General features: G+C 46.3%; 1 protein-coding gene across 1 annotated transcript in view; it reads right to left on the minus strand.

Annotated features, from left to right (window-relative positions):
* Window positions 1-15,100, minus strand: part of NAA25 (N-alpha-acetyltransferase 25, NatB auxiliary subunit) — a 47,916-nt gene extending 32,816 nt beyond the window's left edge. The window contains 5 exon segments of the mRNA XM_029056308.2: window positions 698-816; window positions 2,960-3,098; window positions 3,940-3,990; window positions 3,992-4,026; window positions 15,037-15,100. Coding sequence (XP_028912141.1) covers window positions 698-816; window positions 2,960-3,098; window positions 3,940-3,990; window positions 3,992-4,026; window positions 15,037-15,094 — 402 coding nt within the window. The 5' untranslated portion in view covers window positions 15,095-15,100.
* Between the last annotated feature and the right edge of the window lie 8,748 nt (window positions 15,101-23,848).

The following is a 23,848-nucleotide window of genomic DNA, read 5'->3' on the forward strand; positions in this document are numbered from 1 at the left end:
ATAATATTTTCTGCCACTTTGAGGCTCATGAGCAAAAACCGGTAGTGCTTAAGAACACTTTTAAAATTTCAAATAAAAAGAACTAAGAAAGTCTTCCATTTATAGGCACTTTTCATTTGAAGATAACAATAAGCTACAATCCACTGACCTAGTCTAGTCAATGATAAACAAATACAAAAGTTACATCTGGAGGAAACAAAAGCAGAGGAGTGCACAAGCCTTCCTCTTAAGGGAGCGACAGTATTTGCAATTAAAAAGACATCTTTTTTCTAAACTGATAATTCTGGCATTTCATTCGACACATGTAACCTGGGTTATACATTATGTGTTCGTGCTTATTCTAGGATGTAGGCCTCTCATCTCCAAACTAATAACTACAATTTAGTCGATCGATCCGAAAGGAAAAAAAAACAAGCTAGCACGATACCGGAAGAAATAAAACCATTATTTCCCCCCAAACAAAACATTCACTGAACCTGAAAATAGCCCTGTCGTTTAAAGTGAGACAAATAATGCTGACCAGCAAGACACCAACACTGGGTGATTGTGCACACTCAGAGTTTTTGTTCAGTTCTGTCATCACAACACCCGATCACATCAATTTTTAGACTGATGTGCCGAAGGCTACTTTCCTTTTTCAGTTTGCCATCCCATCTGTAATTAATCAAACAACCCAGCAGGTTCACAGGGAAGTTACCTGTTGCATTTTCTTATATTCACCAACTCTGGCGTAGGCCATAAAAAGGTGAGAATGATATTCTTCACTGTTAGGAACCTTCTTCACAGCAGCTTCATAAAGCTTAGTTACCAACTCCGCTACGGCAAACAAAAGACAAGTTGTACTTTGACGTCAGTAAGTTTGCAAAAGTTGAAAGCCCCAAGGATTACATTTTCAAACACTTAACAAGCATTTCCTTTCCTTTAATAACCTTCCTCCCCACTTAGCAAAGTGGATCTCTCTCTAGTCCGTATCTCCTTCTGAAACAAAGTCAAGAATCTACTTTCCCCTCACCACTTTAACTGCATGTTTCCACTTCGATTTTTGCCTATGAATGTAGTAAGTTAAAGCTCAGATACTGAAGTATAAATCAGTTTGATACTTCATCCCACCTAAGAGACATCAAAAGTTTCACCAAAAGGGATGAGAAAGTGGAGAGAACCTGACTCCTACATCACCATGTGAATCCAAAATCTGATTTCTTCGAAAACTTTATAAACAACGATAATAATACCTTAAACAATTATGGGTCAACTCTAAAATACTAAATAACAAAAACAAGAACAGCAGGATTATGTGGGCTAATTCCATCATACGGGACAGGAGCAAATTATTTTTGTCATGAAAAAAAAAAAACATCCATTCACTTGCTTTCCTTCAATTTGCTGAATCTTACGATGATCACAAAACATCTGAGAAATCACTGTCACAGTGACACTGTCACTGTCCTTCTCAAGGTCTCATCTCCTCCAAGCCCTCTTTTACCTGCCTCCCTCTCCCTTTCGCATTGTTTCTGAACTTGGATCTGTGACTTTTGGGCATTTGATAACTGCCCCACCTTCAACTCTACAGCACCTACGAACATATCTATACATTATATATTATGAATGATTTATTTATATTATTGCCTGCCCCTCCCCAGACTGCAAACTCACTGTGGGCAGAGAACACGTCTACCAGCTCTCTTGCACCAAATTCTTCCACGTGCTGGTACAGTGCTCTGCATACGGTAAGCACTCAATAAATACCAATGATTGACTGATTTGAAGCTTCCTTTTCACTGCCTGGTCCTGAAGCAGTGCCCATCAGTTCTAACAATAATAATAATTGTGGAATAATAATAATTTGTTAAGTGCTTATTACATGCCAGGCAGCCTACTAGGTGCTGGGGTGGATACAAGCAAATCGGGGTAGACGCAATCCCTGTTCCACGTGGGGCTCCCAGGCTCAATCCCCGTTTTACAGATGAGGTAACTGAGGCATAGATTAGTGAAGTGACTTGCCCAGGGCCACACAACAAACAAGTGGCTGAGCCGGGATTAGAACTCTCTGTGCCTCAGTTATCTGCAAAATGGGGATTAATACTGTGAGTCCCATGTGGGATACAGACAAGGTCCAACCTGATTAGTCTGTATCTACTCCAGTGCTGAGTTTGGTGCCTGATACACAGTAAGCACTTATATACTGTTAAAAAAAAAAAAAAGGAGCTGGCACTTTCATGACCATTCATGTCCACCAACAGAAACTCCTTACCATCAGCTTTACAATATTCAATCAGGTCTCCCCTCTTACTGACCTTGCTAATTTCCCACAACCCAGCCCACACACTTTACTTCCCCAACACCAGCCTACTCACTGAACCTCAATCTCGTCAATTTCGCTGTCAACCCCTTGCCCATGTCCTCCCTCTGGCCTAAACCCCCTCTCTGCTTCATTGCCAATAGGCTATCATTCTTCCCACCTTCAAAACTGTCCTAAAAAAAAAATCATATCGCCACAAGGGGCTTTCTCTAACTAAGCCCTCATTTCCCCACTCGCTCTCCCTTCTCCTTCACCTACGCCCTTCAAACTGTACCCTTTAAGCACTTGATATTCACCCCACTCCCACAGCATTTATGTGCATATCCTCACGTTCCGCCATTTTCCCCTATCTGTAATTTATTTTAATGTCTGTCCCCTCTTCTAGAAGTCAACTCCTTGGGGGCAGGAATCACATCTACCAACTCAGTTGTACCATACTCTCTCAAATGCTCAGTTCGACGATCTGCACACAGTAACACCGATTGACTTCTCTGTTTCGTACTTCCCAAAGGCTCTGTACAATGCATCGCACCCAATGGGTGCTCCAACATTCTTTATTAGTCCGATTATCTAACGGACGGTGGTCTAAATGTGAAACTAAATCACAGACGGAGAGCTCGGGCTAGATTTTCAAAGCCATGAGGCAGTCTGAAAACCTACGTCGATGCATTTCCCGGTAGAGAATAGTTAACGCTTGTAGAGAATTATCATCAGTAGGCTCCAGGGCAGCAACTTCTTTTGCCAGAGTAAATGCTTCATCTTGTTTTCCAGTCCTCTGCAAACCAATTGCCTTCAAAACCTAATAGGAATAAAAAAACAAGTTTAACAGAGGGAAGATTATAAACCACAGATTAAAAAAACCCGCATCAAGAAATTTCACTGGAATAAAGGATTAAAACAGGAGATGATACTGCATGGTGCAGTGGAGAAAGCATGGGCCTGGGAGTCAAAAGGTTATGGGTTCTAATCCCAGCCCCTTCACTTGTCTGCTCTGTGGCCTGGGGCAAGTCACTTCACTTCTCTGTGCCTCAGTTACCCCATCTGTAAAATGGGGATTGAGACTGTGAGCCCCTCGTGGGACAGGGACTGTGTCCAACCCGATTTGCTTGCATCCACCCAGCGCTTGATACGGTGCCTGGCATATAGAAAGCACTTAAATACCACAGTTATTATCATTCCTGGGACGATCAACTAAGTTGCAAAGAAGCAAATTTCCACTCCACCGAACCGATTCAAACGCTCCTGTTTAATCTTACTGATACACACAAATCATTCTGAACCGGTCTTTCACTCCTGTTTAATCTTACTGAATACACACAAAATCATTTCTGAACCGGTCTTTGGGACAATGAAACAAAGGTACTGTCAAAGCGGTTTTGCAAGGTTCAAAGAAAATTAAAAATCTAGGTTTCTAGTTTTTAATTAAACACTCTTGACAGTGTTTCATTAAATTGCCAGGAGTTTTTTTTTAAAAAAAAAACCATACAGCCTGAAAAACCACAAGTTAATGGACAAGCAAGTGGTTAATTAGCTAATGATTCTAAATGCTTTAAAGAGGAAACTTGCTAAGTACCCTAGTAATAATGTGCACTTAAGTCATTGAATTAAAAAAAAAATCACCAAAGGGCAAATGAACTTACCTTAGCACAGTGAAGATCCTTATGTTTTTCAACAATTTTATCCGCTTGTTGGGATCGCCATTTTATTATTGCCATTATCGAGATAATCTATGAATAAGGAAATCACATTAGGTTTAGAATCCAATATGGAAACTTGGTATCAATTTTTCTTCATTGGTCCTCAGTGACTGAGATCATCCAATCAGAAGGATTTTTCCTCCAGGATTTAAGTGAGAAATGACTCTTTCCTTGTAATCCTAATTATATGCCTAAAGAAGGATCTAAAAATTCGGGGTCCATAATTTTTGCTGACAGTGTGACCGAAAGCACTCCAATCTTGCTGGCCATCCTTGATGAAAGCTCAAGATTCTAATTAAAATGATGTAATAACACGGGGATCATGACTCACATCCCAATATTTCATCACTACCTAGAGGAACAAAGACATATGTCCAAGATGTTTTAAAATGAGCACAATGGTAATTAGAGTGCTGTTCTGCTTGCTCAAACTACATAATTCACCAAACTGGTCAGGTCTGCTACTAGAGAGGAGAATGGCACGATCACTGAAAGGAGGGGCTGCAGGACTACAGCTGATAGCAGCATTTACATTCACAATACCAAAACCAAGATTTTTTTGTCTCCTCTTACCCTGAACTCCTGGATTCATCTATTTTTAAAGGCTTAGAAGGTTATGGGAAAACCTGGGGTAATGAAAGAAAGTAAAGGGAGCAGCGGGCCTAATGCATGGCCCTGGGAGTCAGAGGACCATGGGTTCTACTCCCAGCTCTTCTACTTGCTGTTTCGTGACCTTGGGCAAGTCACTTCACTTTCTCTGGGCCTCAGATTCTCATCTAAAAATGGGGATTCGAAACCTGTTCTTTCCTCTTCGACTGTGAGTCCCCTGTGGGCCAGGGACTGAGTCTGACCCAATGAGTTGTAACTACCCACAGTGTCTGGCACATCATAAAGCCCTTACAAATACCCCCTTACTGTCACGTCTTGAAAAGGTGAAAATGCAACCAATCATCAAACGGGAGTTTCCAAAAACAACCACAGTGTTTTTTCTAAAGTGTTTTAAAATGGCAAACGGATATGCTGTGAGAACATTCTTACTGTGGACATTTGAAATTACGAATACGTACCCAAGTCGCTCCATTCCGAAGTTCCTAAATAGTAAATGAATTTAGGAACTCTAAGATATTTAACTAACTCTCAGTTGGTTAACCCCTCAGCACTGATGTACATATCTTTAAATTATATATTATAAATTATTGCCTCCCCCTCTAGATTACGTACTCATTATGAGCCAAGGGGCAGGGAACACATGCTAATTCTGCTGTACTCTCTCAAGCGCTTAGTAATAGTGCTCTGCACATAGTAAGCTTTCAATAAATACCACTGATTGGATTGACAGCCGAGGCAATAGTTTAAAAGAAACTCCAGAGGCGCAACCCTGCCTTAATTGTCTACTAAAACCAAAGTCGATGGATTTGAATTTACCTCTAATCCCTGACCATCTTCGGTAGATGTGCTGGTGGGCAGAGAAATAACCAAAGCAGGTAGAAATAGGATGACAAGCCCGGACAATCAGACACTGTCGATGGGACAAGGTGATTACCCCTACATCAGCTACTTCCTTCAATTAATCAATTGTATTTACTGAGGGCTTACTCTGTGCAGAGCACTATACTAAGCATTTGGGAGAATCACAACAGAATTAGCAGGCATGTTCCCTGCCCCTTGGCTCAGTCCTCGCATCCAGCCTCCTGCCCAGTTATGCCTGACTAAGCTAAACTCAGCAGATGAAAAGGTGGGGAATGGGAAAGGGATGGGAAGGGAAATGGGAGGGAACTGGCATCATCCCTCTTTAACACTTGGAAGCTGGGTCTGGCTCAAAGTCAGCGCTGGGCCACAAGACTTGGCTTGGGTCAGCACATGGACTGAGCCAGTTTCATCTCGGGGACTCTGAGGACTAGCATGGCCATGGAATCAACCTGGCCTCTCAGAGCTTTTAGACGCCAGGGAAAAACAGGCAAAGTATCTGTTTACTTGTTTATTCACTTGGGTGAATTTGGCTTCGGTGCCAGGTTTCCTCCGTCCACATACCTATAAAACTGATGTTTGGGCCTGTAATGAGAAATACATTTTACTTTGCTATTGGTGAATTATGGGCTGGTGGCCTAGGGATGGGACGGGAGGAGGGAAGAGTGCTAAGAACATTTTGTAGGCCAGTAAATGTTTTGTACTTACCCACAAGCCTGTTATAAATAATTAGTTTTTATTTGTAATATACCCTTTTATTATATGCTCTAGGCCAAGTTTAAGGTATACAAATCAACAGAGCTATCCAACCTACTGCCCAAGCGCAAAACCGAGACCACTAGCAATATCTGCTGTACTGGAAATCCAGTACTAAGGCCAGAAGACCACCAAGAATGAGGTCTTGAAGCCCAGTTCGTCCTCCACCATCAGAGCTGTGCATAATGAAACATGTTTCATTTAGCCAAACACAAAGAGGAAGAAGAGAGTGGACCAATTATTATCAATACTTGTGACCAACCCATTTATCTTGCACCTACCCCAGCACTTAGAACAGTGCATCGCACATTGTAAGCGCTTAACAAATACCAGCATTATTATTATTATTATTACCACTGCAAGTAAAAGAAATGGTACAAGGGACCCTCTGAAACATGGCTCAGAGCATGACGGCCTAGTCACCGATTATTGCGAATTGACAGTAGCGGAGACACCGATTTAGTGAGTTACTGCCAACCTCAGTACTCGTCTCTGTACCAAACAGTCAGAGGCCGGGGCACTCTACTCTGTGCACAGTACGTAAAGAATTTCAGGTCACACAGTGATCTTTTCAGCCACACTCGTACAGAGGGACAGCCACACCATTAACAGTGCCTACTCGAGTATAAAAGGTAAGTGATTAGCAATAAAACAACCCACTAACATCCTAATGGTCAGAATTTACCAGTCTTGGTGCTTTCTCTTCCTAGAAAGAGGAAGATTGAGAATCAGAGAGACCTCACGTCAAATAAAAAAAAATGATTTATTCGCCACAAGCCTACATTTTTTACTGTCTTACATTATCCGTTTCTCAGTTTTACCTCAGCTGGAAAGAAGCTCAAATGTACTTGAAAGTATCAAATCAATATTTATGGAAGGCTACAAATGAAAACTCTAAGTTTATTACTAGGCTATCTTTTCTGGGGCACATCAATCTGAACCCAGATATTCTATTTCAGTGTGCCACTGGGAGAATCAAATATTTTCTTAGTCTTTATTTTCCTTCCAAATGTCCACGTAAGGGGTTAGTCCAATCTTTAAGTAGTAATGCTGAAGGTGGCCAAACTGAGGCTCTTCTTGCTCGCTATGTGCTCGCAGGCATTGCTTATGGGTTCATTCTGTTGCCGCGCCATGGCGAAGGACATTCACCTCTGAAAAAAGTCACCGCCTTCCCCGTTCCACCTGCTATTCCTACTAATGAAACTGTTTTTCGATCTGTAGCTTTCACCCACACGCTGCTTTCCGTTTAGAATTCTTCGTTCCGTGGATGCTCGTTATCATGCGTTATACTGTGGACACCAAGTGGTTTTTATGTGATTTCAGAATCTGATCCTTGGTAAACCTCTAACCAAGCACCACGCACTGAAGATGCGGCAATCCTAATGGCTTTGAACCTACTCATAAAATGGCAACTTCAGAACGGCAGTCCGAACTTTAGGATGTTTCTTGGAGGTACTTTAAAGTTATAGCAAGTTTGACATTTTGTAAAAGGCAGCAAGAAGATCACCATGTTACCTTCAGATAATTACTAAAGAAATGCAGCCAGATCCAAACAGAGTATGCAAGTGCTTAAAAACTGCAGTGTGATTCCATACAACAACTTAGGGTAGAAGGGCCAACAACATCCAGCTGAAGCTCCAAGAGTTTTCAGAAGAATTGCCTAACTTGGAGTTTTGGCCATAGCAAAGAGCCTCAACTTAACCAAAGTGTCCCGGCACCACTGCCCCCAAAAGTTAGGAACAAGACTTTGGCTGGGGGGATAGTGCAGGATCTCACCCCACCCCACGAGAGCAAACAGCACGGTCCAAAAAGCCCTAATTCCAAGGATTCAGAACTACTATTTATATTCCAGTAGTTACACTGTGCAGGCTGGAGAAATGTCAATTGCTGATTATTCACTGGCTGCCCGGGTGTTCCCAGCCATCCATATATTGAAGCGGACTGCTTATTTGCCTCCTGGAATGGAATCAGACCGCTCCTGGCAAGAATACTACGGCAGCCGAACACACTCTGTCTCATCAACCCACAGGGGATTAAAAATCTGACTGGAACAAGAAAAGGCTGGCATCACAGGAGAACCGTTTCGGCTAACAGACGTCATTAAAACGGAGTTTGGAGTGAAGGTGGGTGGGTGGTCTGAGTCTTTCGTGAAATCTGAAAGCTTTGTCATCAGCACACAGTGAAACTCTGGATGTGCGGCTAGAGCCTTTGTCTGGTCAATCAGATTTTATGATGAGGAAAAAAAAACTACTCAAAAAGCTAAGCTTGTAACTGGAATTTCAACTTCAGGCAAGGGGATAATGGGTCCAACCATAATAGGCCAAGAGTCAGCTTTTAGTTCACTGGAGTTATCAATGAAAGTACCCACCACCTGGCCCAAACTGGCACATCCACTTGCAAGCCAATAAGAGCCTTAAGAGGCAACAAAATTTGGGAAAACTAAGGATATTAGAAGGTATAACCCTTACCAAGAGGGTGGTTGTCAAGAAGGAAAACCATTGCCCTGCTCCTTCAAGTGCCCTCGCTATCACCACTAAAGACGACATCAAGCTGAAATGGGCCATTAACCTGACTTGGGGATTATGTACTCAATTTCAATTCAATTTCATATCTATTTCACTTATCTAGTCGGGGTAAGGGGTCGATTCCATTAATGTATACAAGAAACAATGGGGAAATCCTAATTATAAAATCACATCACCCTGGGATATTACACGCGATGTTCTGTGGTAGCAGCATGGGTGTGGTGGATAAGAGCACGGGCCTGGGAATCAGAAGGTCACGGGTTCTAATCCCACCTCTCCCACTTGCCTGCTGTGTGACCTTGGGCAGGTCACTTCATTCCTCCCTGCCTCAGTTCCCTCATCTGTTAAAAGAATAAGGATTAGGACACTGAGCCCAGTGTGGGACAAGGACTGTATCCAACCTGAATTAACTTGTTTCTACGCCAGGGCTTGGCACATGTAAGCACTTAAGTACTATTATAATAATAGTAATAATTATTATTAATAATGATTAATGAACACAAGTGCAAGACAGGGAGTTAGCTTTTGGGTCCGCAAAGCTCATCAGTATAATTGGTCTTCAGAGTTCACATCAACCAGCAAGCTCCCTTCCTAATTGTTTACGTTTAAATTATGAAAAACCTGGGTTAACTTGCCGTGCAGGTATCATATCTATGGGCTATGGGGAAATTGATAATTACCTTAAAGGCTATTTACGAGGACAACGCTAACGAATCATTTTCCATTTCCTCAGCGGGCCGACTGCTAAACTGCAGCCAGAGTTTGGTTTAAAACATTGGAAAAAGATGTATTGATTGTGAATCAGTCAGTCCAGAGTTTTTAACGAGCCCCGTCTGTGTGCAGAGCCAATACGCTACGTGCTTGAGAGTAGACGTGACCCCTGCTATGAAGGATCTTACAATACAGTGGGGGAGACAGACATTAAACTATATTACAGCTGGAGGGAGACCATATGTATTACCTTAGTCTCCCTTTCTAGACTGTTAGCTCATTATGGGCACGGAACGTGTCTGCTGATTCTGTTGCCCTGTTACTCTCCCAGATGCTCAGTTCAGTGCTCCTGCACATAGTAAGTGCTCAATAAATACGACTGACTTTACCAACGCATATCAGTACTACCAGAAGAGGAGAGGGGTTTGTGAGTACCCAAGTATTAGGTGGCCTGAAAGTAGTGACATGCGAAATGAGAGATATAAAGTGGGGAGACAGTATAAGGTGACTACACATTTGAAAGAGACTATTCAAAGAAGCTGCGGAATCTTTATCACTGCAGGTCTCAACCAACAACAAAAAAACAAACACACGGAAAGCCCGCACAAACTATATGGAGAGTGGCTAGGGTACTTTAGGATTCACCTGCCTGGAGTCAGAACGTTGGGTTTGGAGACCTCTTGAGATCCCAACTATATCATTCTTTGATTTTTACCTAGATCTTGACAAGCACAGAATTCTAATTTCAAGACACCTCCTTTATTAACCCAGTATCTATAAGAATAAATTTTACTGCCACATATTTTTGATTCCTTCTTGAAAGTTTAAGAACTGAATGATTTTTTAAAAAATTTTATCTAGAAGTCATGATTTAGAACATCGGGCGCATTTTTTGAAAATTTCAAAAAAAAAGGCAAGGGTTCTTTTTTTAAATCTACCATCTTAATTACACTCTGGGGCATCAGTGACTAGCAAGACACTGTACAGTTCTTGCTCTTGATATTACTTTGTATATCCACCAGAAAATATGCACAGGAGTATGGAGGAATCTATAAATTTGACTGGCCATGTAGAACGATTGTGTGTTAAGCGCTTACTATGTTTGGGTAGATACAAGTTCATCAGGTCCCACGTGGGGCTCACATAGTAAGTAGGAGGGAGAACAAGTATTGAATCCCCTTTTTACAGCTGAGGGAACTGAGCACAGGGAAGTTAAGTGACTTGCCCAGATCACAAAGTAGAAAAGTGCAGAGTTGGGATTAAAACCCAGGTCTTCTGACTCCCAGGCCCATGTTCTTTCCACTAGGCCAAACTGTTTTCCGTGTGCCCTTAACCCTGGAATCTCCAAGCAAAAGGAAATGAATCCTAAATATAAACTGGGAAATAAATGAAAAAAACTCAACCAAGTCAAAACCTTGGGAGTACTTCATGAAAAAGCTTGGTTATTTACAACTTTTCCATAAGAAATCCTAATCCTTGAAACTTCTTCACACTGTCAGCACAACACACCGCACCTAGGAGAAAAGGAAATTAGCAAGAACATTCCTGCTTAAAGAACATTTGGAAGTTCCTGGATTGTTTGCCAACGATGGGGTTCCTATAGGACTGAATTCTTTCATATATTTGTGAGTGGGATGGAGGTTGGGTGGGATGACATCAAGATCTTGAAGCGTCAGGTAGGTGGTGTGCACTGTGATGTATTCAGCACAAGCTAATGCAAACTGCTGAGAAAGTCTCAAAACAAAAGTAGAGAAAAAAGGACCGATCAACCCAATCTCCTAAGAAATAATCTTCCCAAGAAAGCCTCCCATGGTTGCCCATACTTCTCTGCATCAAGCAGAAACTCCTGAAGCACTCAATTACCTCCCTGCCTCTTATCCATCCACTCTCTCCTCCCACCACACCTTGGTTTTGCACAATTCTAATTCCTCTCAGGCCAAGCTGTGCCTCATTCTCCTCGCTGCTGTCAACCTCTTGCTCACGTCCTTCCTCCTCCCTGAAATCTACCATCCAGCAGACCACAGCTCTCTCCATCTTCAAAGCCCTTATAAAATCACATCTCCAGGAGGCCTTCCTTCACCCAATTTTCTCCACCCTTTACCCTTCAACTTCCACACCACCTGAGCCTTGGGTATTCACATTCTTTTGACTATTGGTAATTTATTTTGGTGCTTATCCACCCCACAGGATTGTAAGCTCCTTGAGGAATGTCTACTCATTCCATTGTACTCTTTTAGGTGCTTAGTTCAGCGCTCCGCACACAGGAGGTGCTCCAAAAACAGTACTGATTGACCGTCGGGCCAGGAATGACTATTTTGTCTCACACCCAAACTTCTGGGGTTGAAACCTCTTTTGGCATCTGACTAAAATCTCAAATACAATTTCCACCCAGGTATTTATCGAGTACTTACTGTACTAAGCACTTGGGAGAGTATGTTGCAAAAGAGTAGGCAGAGATGATCCCTGCCCACCAGGAGTTTACAGACTAAAGGGAGAGATGTTAAATTACAGAAGGATATGTACATAAGTGCTGTGGGAGGGGTGAATAGCAAAGTGCCTTAGGGGAACGGACCCAAGTGCCCAGTTGCGGCAGAAGGGAGAGCTTAGACTGGGAAGGGGGAGCTTAATCAGGGAAGGTCTACTGGAGATGTGATTTTAGTAGGGATTTGAAGGCGGGGATACGAAGCGGGAAGGAGCTCCAAAGCCAGAGGGAGGATGTGGGCGGGGGCTGGCAGAAAAAAGGCCAAGATCGAAGTACAGTGAGATGGTGGGGGCTGGAAAAGCAGCGTGCTTAGAGGATAGAGCACGGGCCTGGGGGTCAATATGATGATAATAATAATAACAGTATTTGTTAAGCACTCACTATGTGGCAAGCACTGTCCTAAGCGCTGGGGTGGATACCAGCAAATAATAATAATGTTGGTATTTGGTATTTGTTAAGCGCTTACTGTGTGCCAAGCACTGTTCTAAGCGATTGGGTGGATACAAGGTAATCAGGTTGTCCCACGTAGGGCTCACAGTCTTCATCCCCATTTTACAAAGGAGGTAACTGAGGCACAGAGAAGTTAAGTGACTTGTCCAAGTCACCCAGCAGACAAGCGACGGAGCCAGAATGAGAACCCACGACCTTCTGACTTCCAGTCCCGTGCTCTATCCACTATACCATGCTGCTTCGAGGACTTCAGTAGTATTTATTGAGCGATTACTATGTGCAGAGCACCGTACGAAGCGCTTGGAATGTACAATTCGGCAACAGATAAAGACAATCCCTGTCCAGTGACAGGCTCACAGTCTAAACGGGGACTTGGACTTGGGTTCTAATCCCAGCTCTGCCGCATGCCTGCTGTGTGACCTGAGGCAGGTCTCTTCACTTCTCTGGGCCTCAGTTACCTCATCTGGAAAATGGGGTTAAGAGTTTGAGCCCCACGTGGGACAGCAACTATGTACAACCTGATTAACTTGCATCTACCCCAGGGCCTAGAACAGTGCTCGGCACTTAGTAAGCACTTGACCAAGTACCATAATTACGATTAGGTATACCTTTTCCTTCACATTTCCCCTATTCCCTTCTGCAATGCTCCCGAAGGAGATTTCTTCTTTATTTCAATCACATCTCCAGGCTCTAGAATGTGTACCGGCATTGTAAATGGTCCCAAAGCCCTTCTTACACTAAGTTATCTCATTTCAGCCTTCTATCTCATTTAGTCCCATGGCCTGTGCGTCCATTGTGGGGTAGGGATCGTCTCTAGGGAAGCAGCATGGCTCAGTGAAGAGCCTGGGCTTGGGTGTCAGAGGTCATGGGTTCAAATCCCAGCTCTGCCACTTGTCAGCTGTGTGACTGTGGGCAAGTCACTTCACTTCTCCGGGCGTCAGTGACCTCACCTGGAAAATGGGGATGAAGACTGTGAGCCTCACGTGGGACAACCTGATTACCCTGTTTCTCCTCCAGCGCTTAGAACAGTGCTCCGCACATAGTAAGCGCTTAACAAATACCAACATTATTATTATATCCAGTTGCCCACTTGTCAGCTGTGTGCCTGTGGGCAAGTCACTTAACTTCTCTGGGCCTCAGTTACCTCATCTGTAAAATGGGGATTAACTGTGAGCCTCAAGTGGGACAATCTGATGACCCTGCATCTACCCCAGCGCTTAGAACAGTGCTCTGCATATAGTAAGCGCTTAACAAATACCAACATTATTATATTAGTTGCCGAATTGTACTTTCCGAGTGCTTAGCCCAGCTCCCTGCACACAGAAGGTGCTCAATAAGTAGGACTGGAATGAATGGATTTTTGCTTCCCAACGTCACCAGGAAGGGGACGCTCCCCTCCATTATTCGGAAGAGAAAAACCGAGGCCCAGAAAGGTTGAAAGTCCCTTCCCGCTCGGGCGGATCGGTTGCGCCCCTCCGGAACTGCGGGGTGGGGGGAGCTCCCCAATCGATCAATGGCATTTATCGGGCGCTTACGACGTGCTGAGCACTGTACTGAGCGCCTCGGAGCGTCCACTGCAACAGAATCAGCGGCCACGTTCCCTTCCCCTTGCTCTCTGACCTCATCTTCATCAGAGGTTACTGATGCTCGGGAGAGGTGGTCCCCAAATCTAGTTTTTTTTTTGGGGGGGGGGAGACAGTGATGCTATTTGCAGCGAAAATGTCCGCAGTTCCTCGTCTCCCACTCCCTCCTGCGTCGCCCCGACTTGCTCTTCCCCCCCTTAGGTGGAGATCCGTGATTTTATTTCTTTCTACCGATGTCTATTCGAATGTCTGTCCGGGCCCCCTCCAGGTTAGGAGCTCGCTGTGGTAAGGGATCGTCACCGCTTATTACAATGGGGTTTAAGCCTGTGAACCCCAAGTGGGACAACCTGATCACCCTGTTATCCTCTCCAGCGCTTAGAACAGTGCTCTGCACACAGTAAGCGCTTTATAATAATAATGGTATTTAAGCGCTATGTGCAGAGCACTGTTCTAAGCGCTGGGGTAGCAAAAGGGTCATCAGGTGGTCCCTCGTGGGGCTCCCATTTTTAATCCCCATTTTTCCAGATGGGGCCCAGAGAAGTGACTTGCCCAAGGTCACCCAGCAGACAAGCGTCGGGGTCGGGATGAGAAGCCGCCACCTCCGACTGCCAAGCCCGGGCTCTTGCCCCTACGCCACGCCAGCATTTTTTCTCGTCGGAGGGGACTTTCGGAGGGGAGGCGGCGGGCGCTCCGGGAAGAGAAGGGGGTCGAAAAGAAGCCGACCGTTAGGGAGTGGGGGAGGGGGGCTGCTCTCTCCGGGCTCCGTCCCCTTCCCCAACGCGACCGGGCGGAGGGGCTCGGCGTGGCCGGGATGGGGCGGGGGTGGGCCGGCGTGGGCGGCTACGCGAGGCCGCGGTCCCGGTCGCGGCCTAGCGCCCCCCCCCCCCTCCTCCGAGCCCCAGCCCCCGGCCGGCCGGTCCTTCCCGGGGCCGTTGGGTTGGCGGGCGGGGGCGGCCCCTCGGCCGGGGTCCCGCGCCGCCCTCGGCCGTCCGGGGCTCCCCGGCCTCCCCGGGCCCCGGAGGGCGGCGGCGGGCGGAGGCGGAGGGGCGGCCGGCGGGACACTCACCGTAGATGGGCCGGAGGCGCCTGTCGTTGGGGTCCTGCACATGGCCCCGCGTCGCCATGATGACAAGCGCACAGCCCAGTGCGCAGGCGTGCGGGACGGCCCCCCGCCCACCCCCACCCCGTTCAAAGGGACAGCCGCCGCCGCCGCGGACCCCCCCCTCCTCCCTGTCGCGACAGCCCGGTCGCGACCGGCCCCGCTGTCATCTCGGCCCTCGATCCCGCCCCTCCGTCCCCAGCCAGCCTCCCCTTCCCTGGCGGCGGCTCGGTGAAAGAGCCCGGCTGGGGGTCGTGGGTTCTAATCCAGCGTGGCTCGTGGCAAGAGGCCGGGCTGGGGAGTCCAGAGGTCAGGGTGTCGAATCCCGGCTCGCCATTTGTCAGCTGTGGGACTGTGGCAAGTCACTTCACTGCTCTGGGCCTCAGTGACTCATCTGTAAAATGGGATGAAGACTGGGAGCCCCTCGTGGGACAGACAACCTGATACCCCTGTATCTCCCCCCAGCGCTTTAGAACAGTGCTCTGCACAGAGTCAGAGCTTAGCACTGTTCTAAGCGCCTGGGGTAGACAAAGGGGAATCAGGATGTCCCCACGTGGGCTCACAGTCTTAAGACTGTGAGCCCCTCGTGGGACAACTTGATTACCTGGTATCTACCCCAGCGCTTAGAACAGTGCTCCGCGCAATAGTAAGCGCTTAACAAATATCAACATTATTATTATTAATCCACCCCCACCGCCTGTCTACCAGGTGATCTGGGCCAAGTCGCTTCCCTTCTCTGGGCCTCAGTGACCTCATCTGGAACATGGGGATTAAGACTGGGAGCCCCAGGCTTTCTATCCTGATCTTTCTATCCTCCCCAGCACTTAGAACAGTGCTTTGCACATAGTATAATAATAATAATGTGGTATTTGTTAAGCACTTACTCTGTGCAGAGCACTGGTCTAAGCGCTGGGGAGATACAGGGTCATCAGATTGTCCCCCATGAGGCTCCCAGTCTTCATCCCCATTTTACAGATGAGGGAACTGAGGCCCAGAGAACTGAAGTGACTTGCCACAGTCCCACAGCTGACAGTGGCAGAGCGGTGATTCGAACCCATGAACTCTGACCCCCAAGCCCAGGCTCTTTCCACTGAGCCACGCTGCTTCTCTGATAGTGGCATTTGTAAAGCACTGTTCTAAGCACTGGGGGACGGTTACAAGGTGATCAGTTTGTCCACGTGGGGCTCACAGGCTTCATCCCCATTTTACAGATGAGGTCACTGAGGCCCAGAGAAGTGAAGCGACTTGCCCAGGGTCATACAGCTGACAAGCGGTGGAGTCAGAATTTGAATCCATGACCTCTGACTCCCAAGCCCGGGCTCTTTCCACTGAGCCACACTACTTCTCTAGTAAGCGCTTAACAAATGCCATCATTATTATTATTAGCAGAACAGTGCATGGCACATAGCAAGCACTTAACAGAGAAGCAGTGAGGCTCAGTGGAAAGAGCCCGGGCTTGGCAGTCAGAGGTCATGGGTTCTAATCAACCGCTCCTGCACTTGTCAGCTGACTGTGGGCGAGTCCTTCACTTCTCTAGGCTTCAGTTACCTCATCTGTAAAATGGGGATTAAGACTGTGAGCTTCACGTGGGACAACCTGATTACCCTGTAATCTACCCCAGCGCTTAGAAACAGTGCTCTGGCACATAGTATGTGCTTAACAAATACCAACATTATTATTATTATTATTAACAAATACCACAATTATTATTATTGTCGAGTGGAGGGCCCGGATTCTAGTGGGAGGCCTCAGACGTGCCAAGTACCTGCCCATAATGAGCTAACAGTCTAGATGGGGAGACAGGCGTTAATATAAATAAATGCTCTTCAACTTTGACTCTGTGAGACTGTGAGAGTGCTGTCCGCAACCGGAAGGAGAGCGTCTTGCCTCGTGGGCCACAGTGGCCTGCCCCAGATTGAATTTCCTCGAGGGAGGACAGATCGTTCGATCAACCAATCAATGGAATTTATTCATTCATTCATTCGATAGTATTTATTTGAATGCTTACTATGTGCAGAGCCCTTTACTAAGCGCTTGGAATGTACAATTTGGCAACAGCTAGAGGCAATCCCTGCCCATTGATGGGCTCTAAGAAACATTTACTGTGTGCAGAGCAGAGTAACTAGGCTCTTGAGAGAGCACAGCACAATAAAAGTTGGTTAAACTCTATCCTACCCACAAGTAGCTTGCAGTTAGCAGAGGAGACAGACATGAAAAAAAAATTACAAGGAAGGGAAATGGATAAGAACATGCATAGAAGTGCTAAGGTGGCGGGGTGGGGTGAGGATGAAATTGCCCAAGGGGTAAAGAGCTAAGTGCATAGGTGAGGCAGGAGGGAGGGCGTATTCCAGATGATGATGGTATTTGTTAAGCACTTACTATACGCCACGCAGCGTACTAAGCTCTGGAGTAGATAAAAGATAATCGGGACAGCCACAGTCCCCATCCCACATGGGGCACACAGTCTAAGTGGGAGGGAGGACAGATTTAGCTAGGCCTCGAGTAATGCATTTTGGCAGAGGCTTCGGGAAGGGACAGGTCAGACCACAAGTTATATAAAGAGCGGTCACAAACAAGGAGAGTGACCGTTCGCTCTGATTCACAGGAACTGCTTGTAGGGGCTCAAGTAAAATGTTTACATTCCGCAACAGTTGGGTCACTGACATAGGGGACCATGGCTCCAGAGTAAATGTAAAGGAAAACGGCCCTGTATGTTCTCCTTTTTTAAGTAGTATTTTGTTTAGCATTCACTGTGCGGTCGGACGCTGTACTATGTGCTGGGGGTAGATAAAATATAATCAGGTTCTGGCTCAACAGTCTTAATCCTATTTTACAGATGAGGTCACTGAAGAACAGAGAAGTGTCCTTGCCCAAGGTCACATAGCCGACAGGGGTAGAGCCAGGATTAGAGCCAGGTCCTCTGGCTTCCAAGCCTGTGCTCTTTCCACTAGGTCATGCTGCTTCTCCAGGACCTACTTCTCCTGAGAAGGGGAGGGAGGGGTATTTCACCACTCAGGACCTGCAAGGAAAAAACTGTCTCCAACATGATTAGTTTGTACTACCCTAGTACTTGGAACATTGCTTGGCACATAGTAAGGCACCTAACAAATACCATTATCATTATGGTTATTGTTATTAATAAAGGAAATCCCTTGGGCGATTCTGAGGGAAGGCTGAGCTGGGTCTGCTCAGGTGCTCAGTTGGGGTGAGGGATGAATTTGGGCCAGGGGTTCCGGTTAGTTTTCACATCCAGGAGGAAGGGAGAAACATCGTGTGGAATTCAGTTTCCCACAGTGGAAAACTACAGTTTCTGGGAGTGGAACGATGTGAAGGGCCCAGCTTGGCCCTGGATTACTCAGTTCTGCTCTCAAATGACTTTTCTGGGGCCTGGCCAGAGCCACACAGACGGCCTCTGGTCCTTGTCGACTGGAGTCCAGGGGTCGGCAGGTCGGGTCAGACCGTGGGTCTGTCAACCGCCTCTCGTCCTTTAACAACCGAGCCTTCGGAGGAAGGTAGAACCAACAGCCCTTTTACCAACAAAGAGCCGTCCACAGCCTGACCTCTTTTCTGTTTTCCCGGAACCTTGCTCTCTGTGCTTTAATTCATTTAATTCTACTTAGTGGGAGTGTTTTCACCTTGAAGCCTTTCTTCTTCCAGGCTCAGGTCCAAAAGACCTACCCGGCTGCATGCCAAGCCCTTTGCTTCTGCCAGTTTACCCAGAGCAGCAGAACATCCCAGGGTCTACCCTTTCCATGCACTTGCTTCCCAGTCCCAGCCCATTGTCCTCAACTCCTTGGGCTCTGAGTCAGCCTCTTTGTTGGGCCTGTTCCACCTGCCCGTTGGCCACCCAGCATCAGCCCTTTCAAGAGGCGCCTTCTTGGCAGCCGGGACGGCTTGTCAGTCCTGATCACTTTAATTTTCTGCTCTATTGCAATGGCAACCAAATGCTACGCCTTTCTTGATGAAATACTCTGGGCTGCGTAATCTCCTCAAAGACCCTCCTTTGGGCCTTTACCTCTCGTCAGATTTCCCAAAACGCCCGAATGACTCACCCGGTACTATCAATTGAGGCCACCAAGCGGCTCAGAGATGCCAAGCTGGCACCAGTTCTTTCCATTTAAGAACAAGCAGTATCGAATCCACGGGTGACCAAGCTGTCGGGCACCTCGTGGTGAAAAGTGACTTGACATGTGCTCTCCGGCTCGGTCTCGCTATAGTAGCAAGCTAAGGGTGCCGGCTGCTCCTGCTCTTTCAGGGGTGGTGCTAATGGTGGGGGATGGCCCCCCCCCAAATTTTTAGGGCCCGCACGGGGAGGGTTGGAGCAACAGGCCCCGGTCTTCAACCCCAGCTGTCTCTTGCTCCCCTCCCTTGGAACGCCCGCTCTCAGCCGCTGGGCCCGCCCTCCTCCCCCAGGAATGCCCGCTTGTTGTTCCGTTAAAGGATTTTTTTCTTTTAATCTGCGGCTCTTGGCCGTGTTAATGTTTTTGGTTTGCGGCTTTTAATTCGTGACGAGCCTGCCGTTGTTTCGGTGGCAGATGCCCAGCTTTGGGAATCAAAGAAACCTCAGCTCTAATCCCTGTTCTGCCTGTAGCTGGCTAAAGCCGGCCAAGACTGCATATGCATTTTGCAGTGTGCCCGCCGATTCGCTTGTTGCCCTCTGAACTTGACAGGCAGGGATGAGAGCGAATGAGCGGAGCTGCGATCAAGGCTCCATCGTCATCATCATCGTCTTAGAGATGAGGCCTGGCCTAGTGGAAAGGGCATGGGCCCGGGAGTCAGGGGACCTGGGATCTGTTTGCTCTTTCAATAATCACGGAATGAGCAATAATCAGTGCCCAGCACTGTTCTAAGTGCTGGGGTAGGTCGAAGTTCACCAAATCAGTACCTGTCCCACATGGGGCTCTAAATAGAAGGGAGAACAGGTCTTGAATCCTCATTTTACAAATGAGGAAACTGAAGTGCACAGAAGTTAAGTGACTTGCCCAAAGTCACACAGTAGCAAGTGGCAGAACCGGAATTAGAACCCAGGTCCTCTGACTCCTAGGCCTAGGCTCTTTCCACTAGGCCATATCACTTCCCTGCTAAGTGGCCATGGGCAGGTCCCATAATAATAATAATAATAATAATGTATTTGTTCTGTGCTAAGCACTGTTCTAAACCCTGGTGGAGATGCAAGATAATCAGATCTCCCTCCCTCTTAGACTGTGAGACCTACATGGGACAGGGACTATATCTGACCTTGTGTCTACACGTAATATGTTACAGTGCTTGGCACCTAGTAAATGCTTAACAAATACCAGAACAATAATAATAATAATAATGATAAGGCTCACATTCTTAACTTCTCTGTGCTTCAGTTTCCTCATCTGTGAAATGAGGATGAAATACCTATTCTCCATTATCACCTCCCATGGTATTTATTGAGTGCTTACTATGTGCAGGGTACTGTACTAAGCACTTGGGAAAGTATAAGACAATGGAGTTGGCAGACCACGTTCCCTGCCCACAATGAACTGTGAACCATGGGTTGAACTGATATCTGATATTAGAGAAGCAGCGTGGCTCAGTGGAAAGAGCATGGGTTTAGGAGTCAGAGGTCATGGGTTCTAATCCCAGGTCCGCTACTTGTCAGCTGTGTAACTTTGGGCAAATCACTTAACTTCTCGGTGCCTCAGCTACCTCATCTGTAAAATGGGGATTAAGACTGTGAGCCTCACGTGGAACAACCTGCTTACCCTGTATCTACCCCAGCGCTTAGAACAGTGCTCGGCACATAGTAAGCGCTTAACAAATACCACCATCATTATTATTATTCTTTTCTCTATCCCAGTACAGTACTTAGCTCATAGCAGATGTTTAGCAACTACCAAACTTATTGTCATATAACTGACAGATTTCAGTTGGGTAATTTCTTTTTTTGTGTGTTTTGTATGGGTATGGCTCAGTCTTCCAAAAAGAAGCATCCAGGTCAGTGTCAGGTGTGAATGCGTATGAATTTGTACGATGTGTTAAAAGATTCCTGCAATCAGAACTGAAGTGGAACTGATCTAATCAGTCTTTCATTCCTCAGGCTACCGAGTGACTAAGCTATGCCGGGTAAATGATCATCACTTCTTTTTATAAAAATCTTCAGGGGTGGAGATCCCCCAGAGTCTTCTGGTAACCTTTTGGACTAATAGAAAAAGCACCGGTCTGGGGAGTAAGGAGAGTTGGATCTAATCTCAGCTCTGTATTATCCTGATGTGTGACCATGGGCAAATCACTTAACCACTCTGGGTCTCCTGTTTCCTCAACAGTAAAATGGGATCGATTAGACTGTGAGCTTCAAGGTGGGCAGGGATTGTGTTGGATCTGATCATCCTTTATTCATTCATTCAGTCCTATTTACTGAGTGCTTACTTTGTGCAGAGTACTCTACGAAGCGCTTGGTAAAGTACAATACAACAATCAGCAGTGACATTCCCTGCCCTTATCTACCCCGGCTCGTAGCTGAGTGCTTTTGCATTTAAGTAGAGAAGCAGTGCGGCCTAGTGAATAGAGCACAGACTTGGGAGTCAGAAGGACCTATGTTCTAATCTGCTATGTGACCTTGGGCAAGTTACCTAACTTCTCTTTGCCTCAGTCATCTCATCTATAAAATGGGGATTAATGCTGTGAGCCCCGTGTGAGACATAGACTGTGTCAAATGTGATTAGCCTGTATCTACCCCAGCGCTCTCCCCTCTCAGGTTTGGACCTGGAAAGTTTCCAGTACTTTACAGTCTCGACTACGGGAGGGAGAGTCAAGCAGAGGCATATCCATTCCATTCTTAGCTTGGGCAGTTGCTAGCGAGTGGAAGACGATCTGCTGCAAGTCAAAACCCACCTGTGTTGGGAAGCAGCAGCATGGGAGAGAGTCGAGGATGGAGACTCAAGTTTTACGTGTGGAAGGAGGCGATGGTAAACCACTTCCGGATTTTTACCAAGAAAACTCTATGGACACACTACCAGAGCGATCGCAGATGGAGGTGGGGCGTTCTGGGAGAGAGGTGTCCATGAAGTCGCTGTGGGTCAGAGATGACTAGACAGCATAAGACAAAGACAGAAGACCCCAGTGCTTGATACTGTTAAGTGCTTAACAAATGCCACAAAGAAACTAAGTGCTTAATGAATGCCGACTATTACTTTGTTGCTCTCCCATTGCATTTATCATTGTGGTTCCATAAAACATTAATGCTTAGTATCATTCCAACTGATTTTTCCAAAGCAAAATTATTGCTGTCTCCACTTTTCTTTCCAAGGCAACCTGATGCTCATTGTCAGCCTACCCTGGTTGGCTTGGGTTTTTTAGACACAACTCTCCGTTTCAAAAACACCAGCAGTCCAATCGATTCTACCCCAGAAACCTTCCAAAGGCTGCTCATCACCCTGATTGACCGTGAGCATTTCAGATCTTTCCATCTCCCTCGTTCCTACTCCTCCAATAATAATACTGTTACTTGTTAAGCACTTACAATGTGCCAAGCAGTGAGGTAAACACTGGGGTAGGCATAGCAAAATCAGAGGAGACCCAATCCCTGTCCCACCTGGGGCTCATCATATAAGGAAGAGTCAGTCAATTACTGAGTGCAGAGCACTGTACTAAGTACTATAACAATATAACAGATATATTCCCTGAGCTTACAGTCTAGAGAGGGAAGCAGACATTAATATAAATATATAAAATTACATATACGTTCATAAGTGTCGTGAGGTCTAGGGAAGGGAGGAGACAAATAAAGGGAACAAGGTAGGATGACGCAGAGGGAGTGGCAGAAGAGGGAAGCAGGGCTTAATCAGGGAAGTCCTCTTGGAGGAGATGTGCTTTCAGTAAGACTTTGAAGGCGAGGGAGAGTCATTGTCTATGGGATATGAAGAGGGAAAGTGTTTCAGGTCAGAGGGAGGACGTGGGCAAGAGATTGCCGGTGAGATAGATGAGTCTGAGGTACAGTGAGAAGGTTGGCAACCGAGAAGCGAAGTGTGTGGGCTGGATTGTAGTAAAATAGCGAGGTGAGGTTGGAGGGGGCAAGCTGATTGAGTCCTTTAAAGGAGATGGTAAAGGAGTTTCTGTTGGATGAAGAGGTGGATGGGCAACAACTGGAGGTTCTTGAGGAGTAGGGAAATATGGCCTGTACATTTTTGTTGAAAAATGATCTGGGCAGCAGAGTGAAGTATGGACTAGAGTGGGGAGAGACAGGAGGCAGGGAGGTCAGCAAGGAGGCTGATACAGTAATCAAGGTGGGATAGGATAAGCGCTTAGAAGAAACTAACTAACTCTCCAAACTAACTCTCTTCCCCTCTTCAAAGCCCTACTGAGAGCTCACTTCCTCCAAGAGGCCTTCCCAGACTGAGCTTTCCCTTTTCCACCTGCTCCCTCTGCTCCCTCTCTGCTCCCCCTCCACCCTCTGCTCCCTCCCTCTCAGCTAAGCCCCTTTTCCCTCTGCTCCTCCCCCTCTCCCTTCCCCTCCCCTCAGCACTGTGCTCATTTGTACATATTTTTATTACCCTATTTATTTTGTTAATGAGGTGTACATCCCCTTAATTCTATTTATCGTGATTATGTTGTCTTGTTTTTGTCCATCTCTCTCCCCCGATTAGACTGCAAGCCCATCATTGGGCAGGAATTGTCTCTATCTGTTGTCGAATTGTACATTCCAAGCGCTTAGTACAGTGCTCTCCACATAGTAAGGGCTCAATAAATACTATTGAATGAATGAAGAAGAAATGAATCCCCATTTTACAGATGAAGAAACTGAGGCACA

Source organism: Ornithorhynchus anatinus, chromosome 2 (genome assembly GCF_004115215.2).
Source record: "Ornithorhynchus anatinus isolate Pmale09 chromosome 2, mOrnAna1.pri.v4, whole genome shotgun sequence".
Lineage (NCBI taxonomy): Eukaryota > Metazoa > Chordata > Mammalia > Monotremata > Ornithorhynchidae > Ornithorhynchus > Ornithorhynchus anatinus.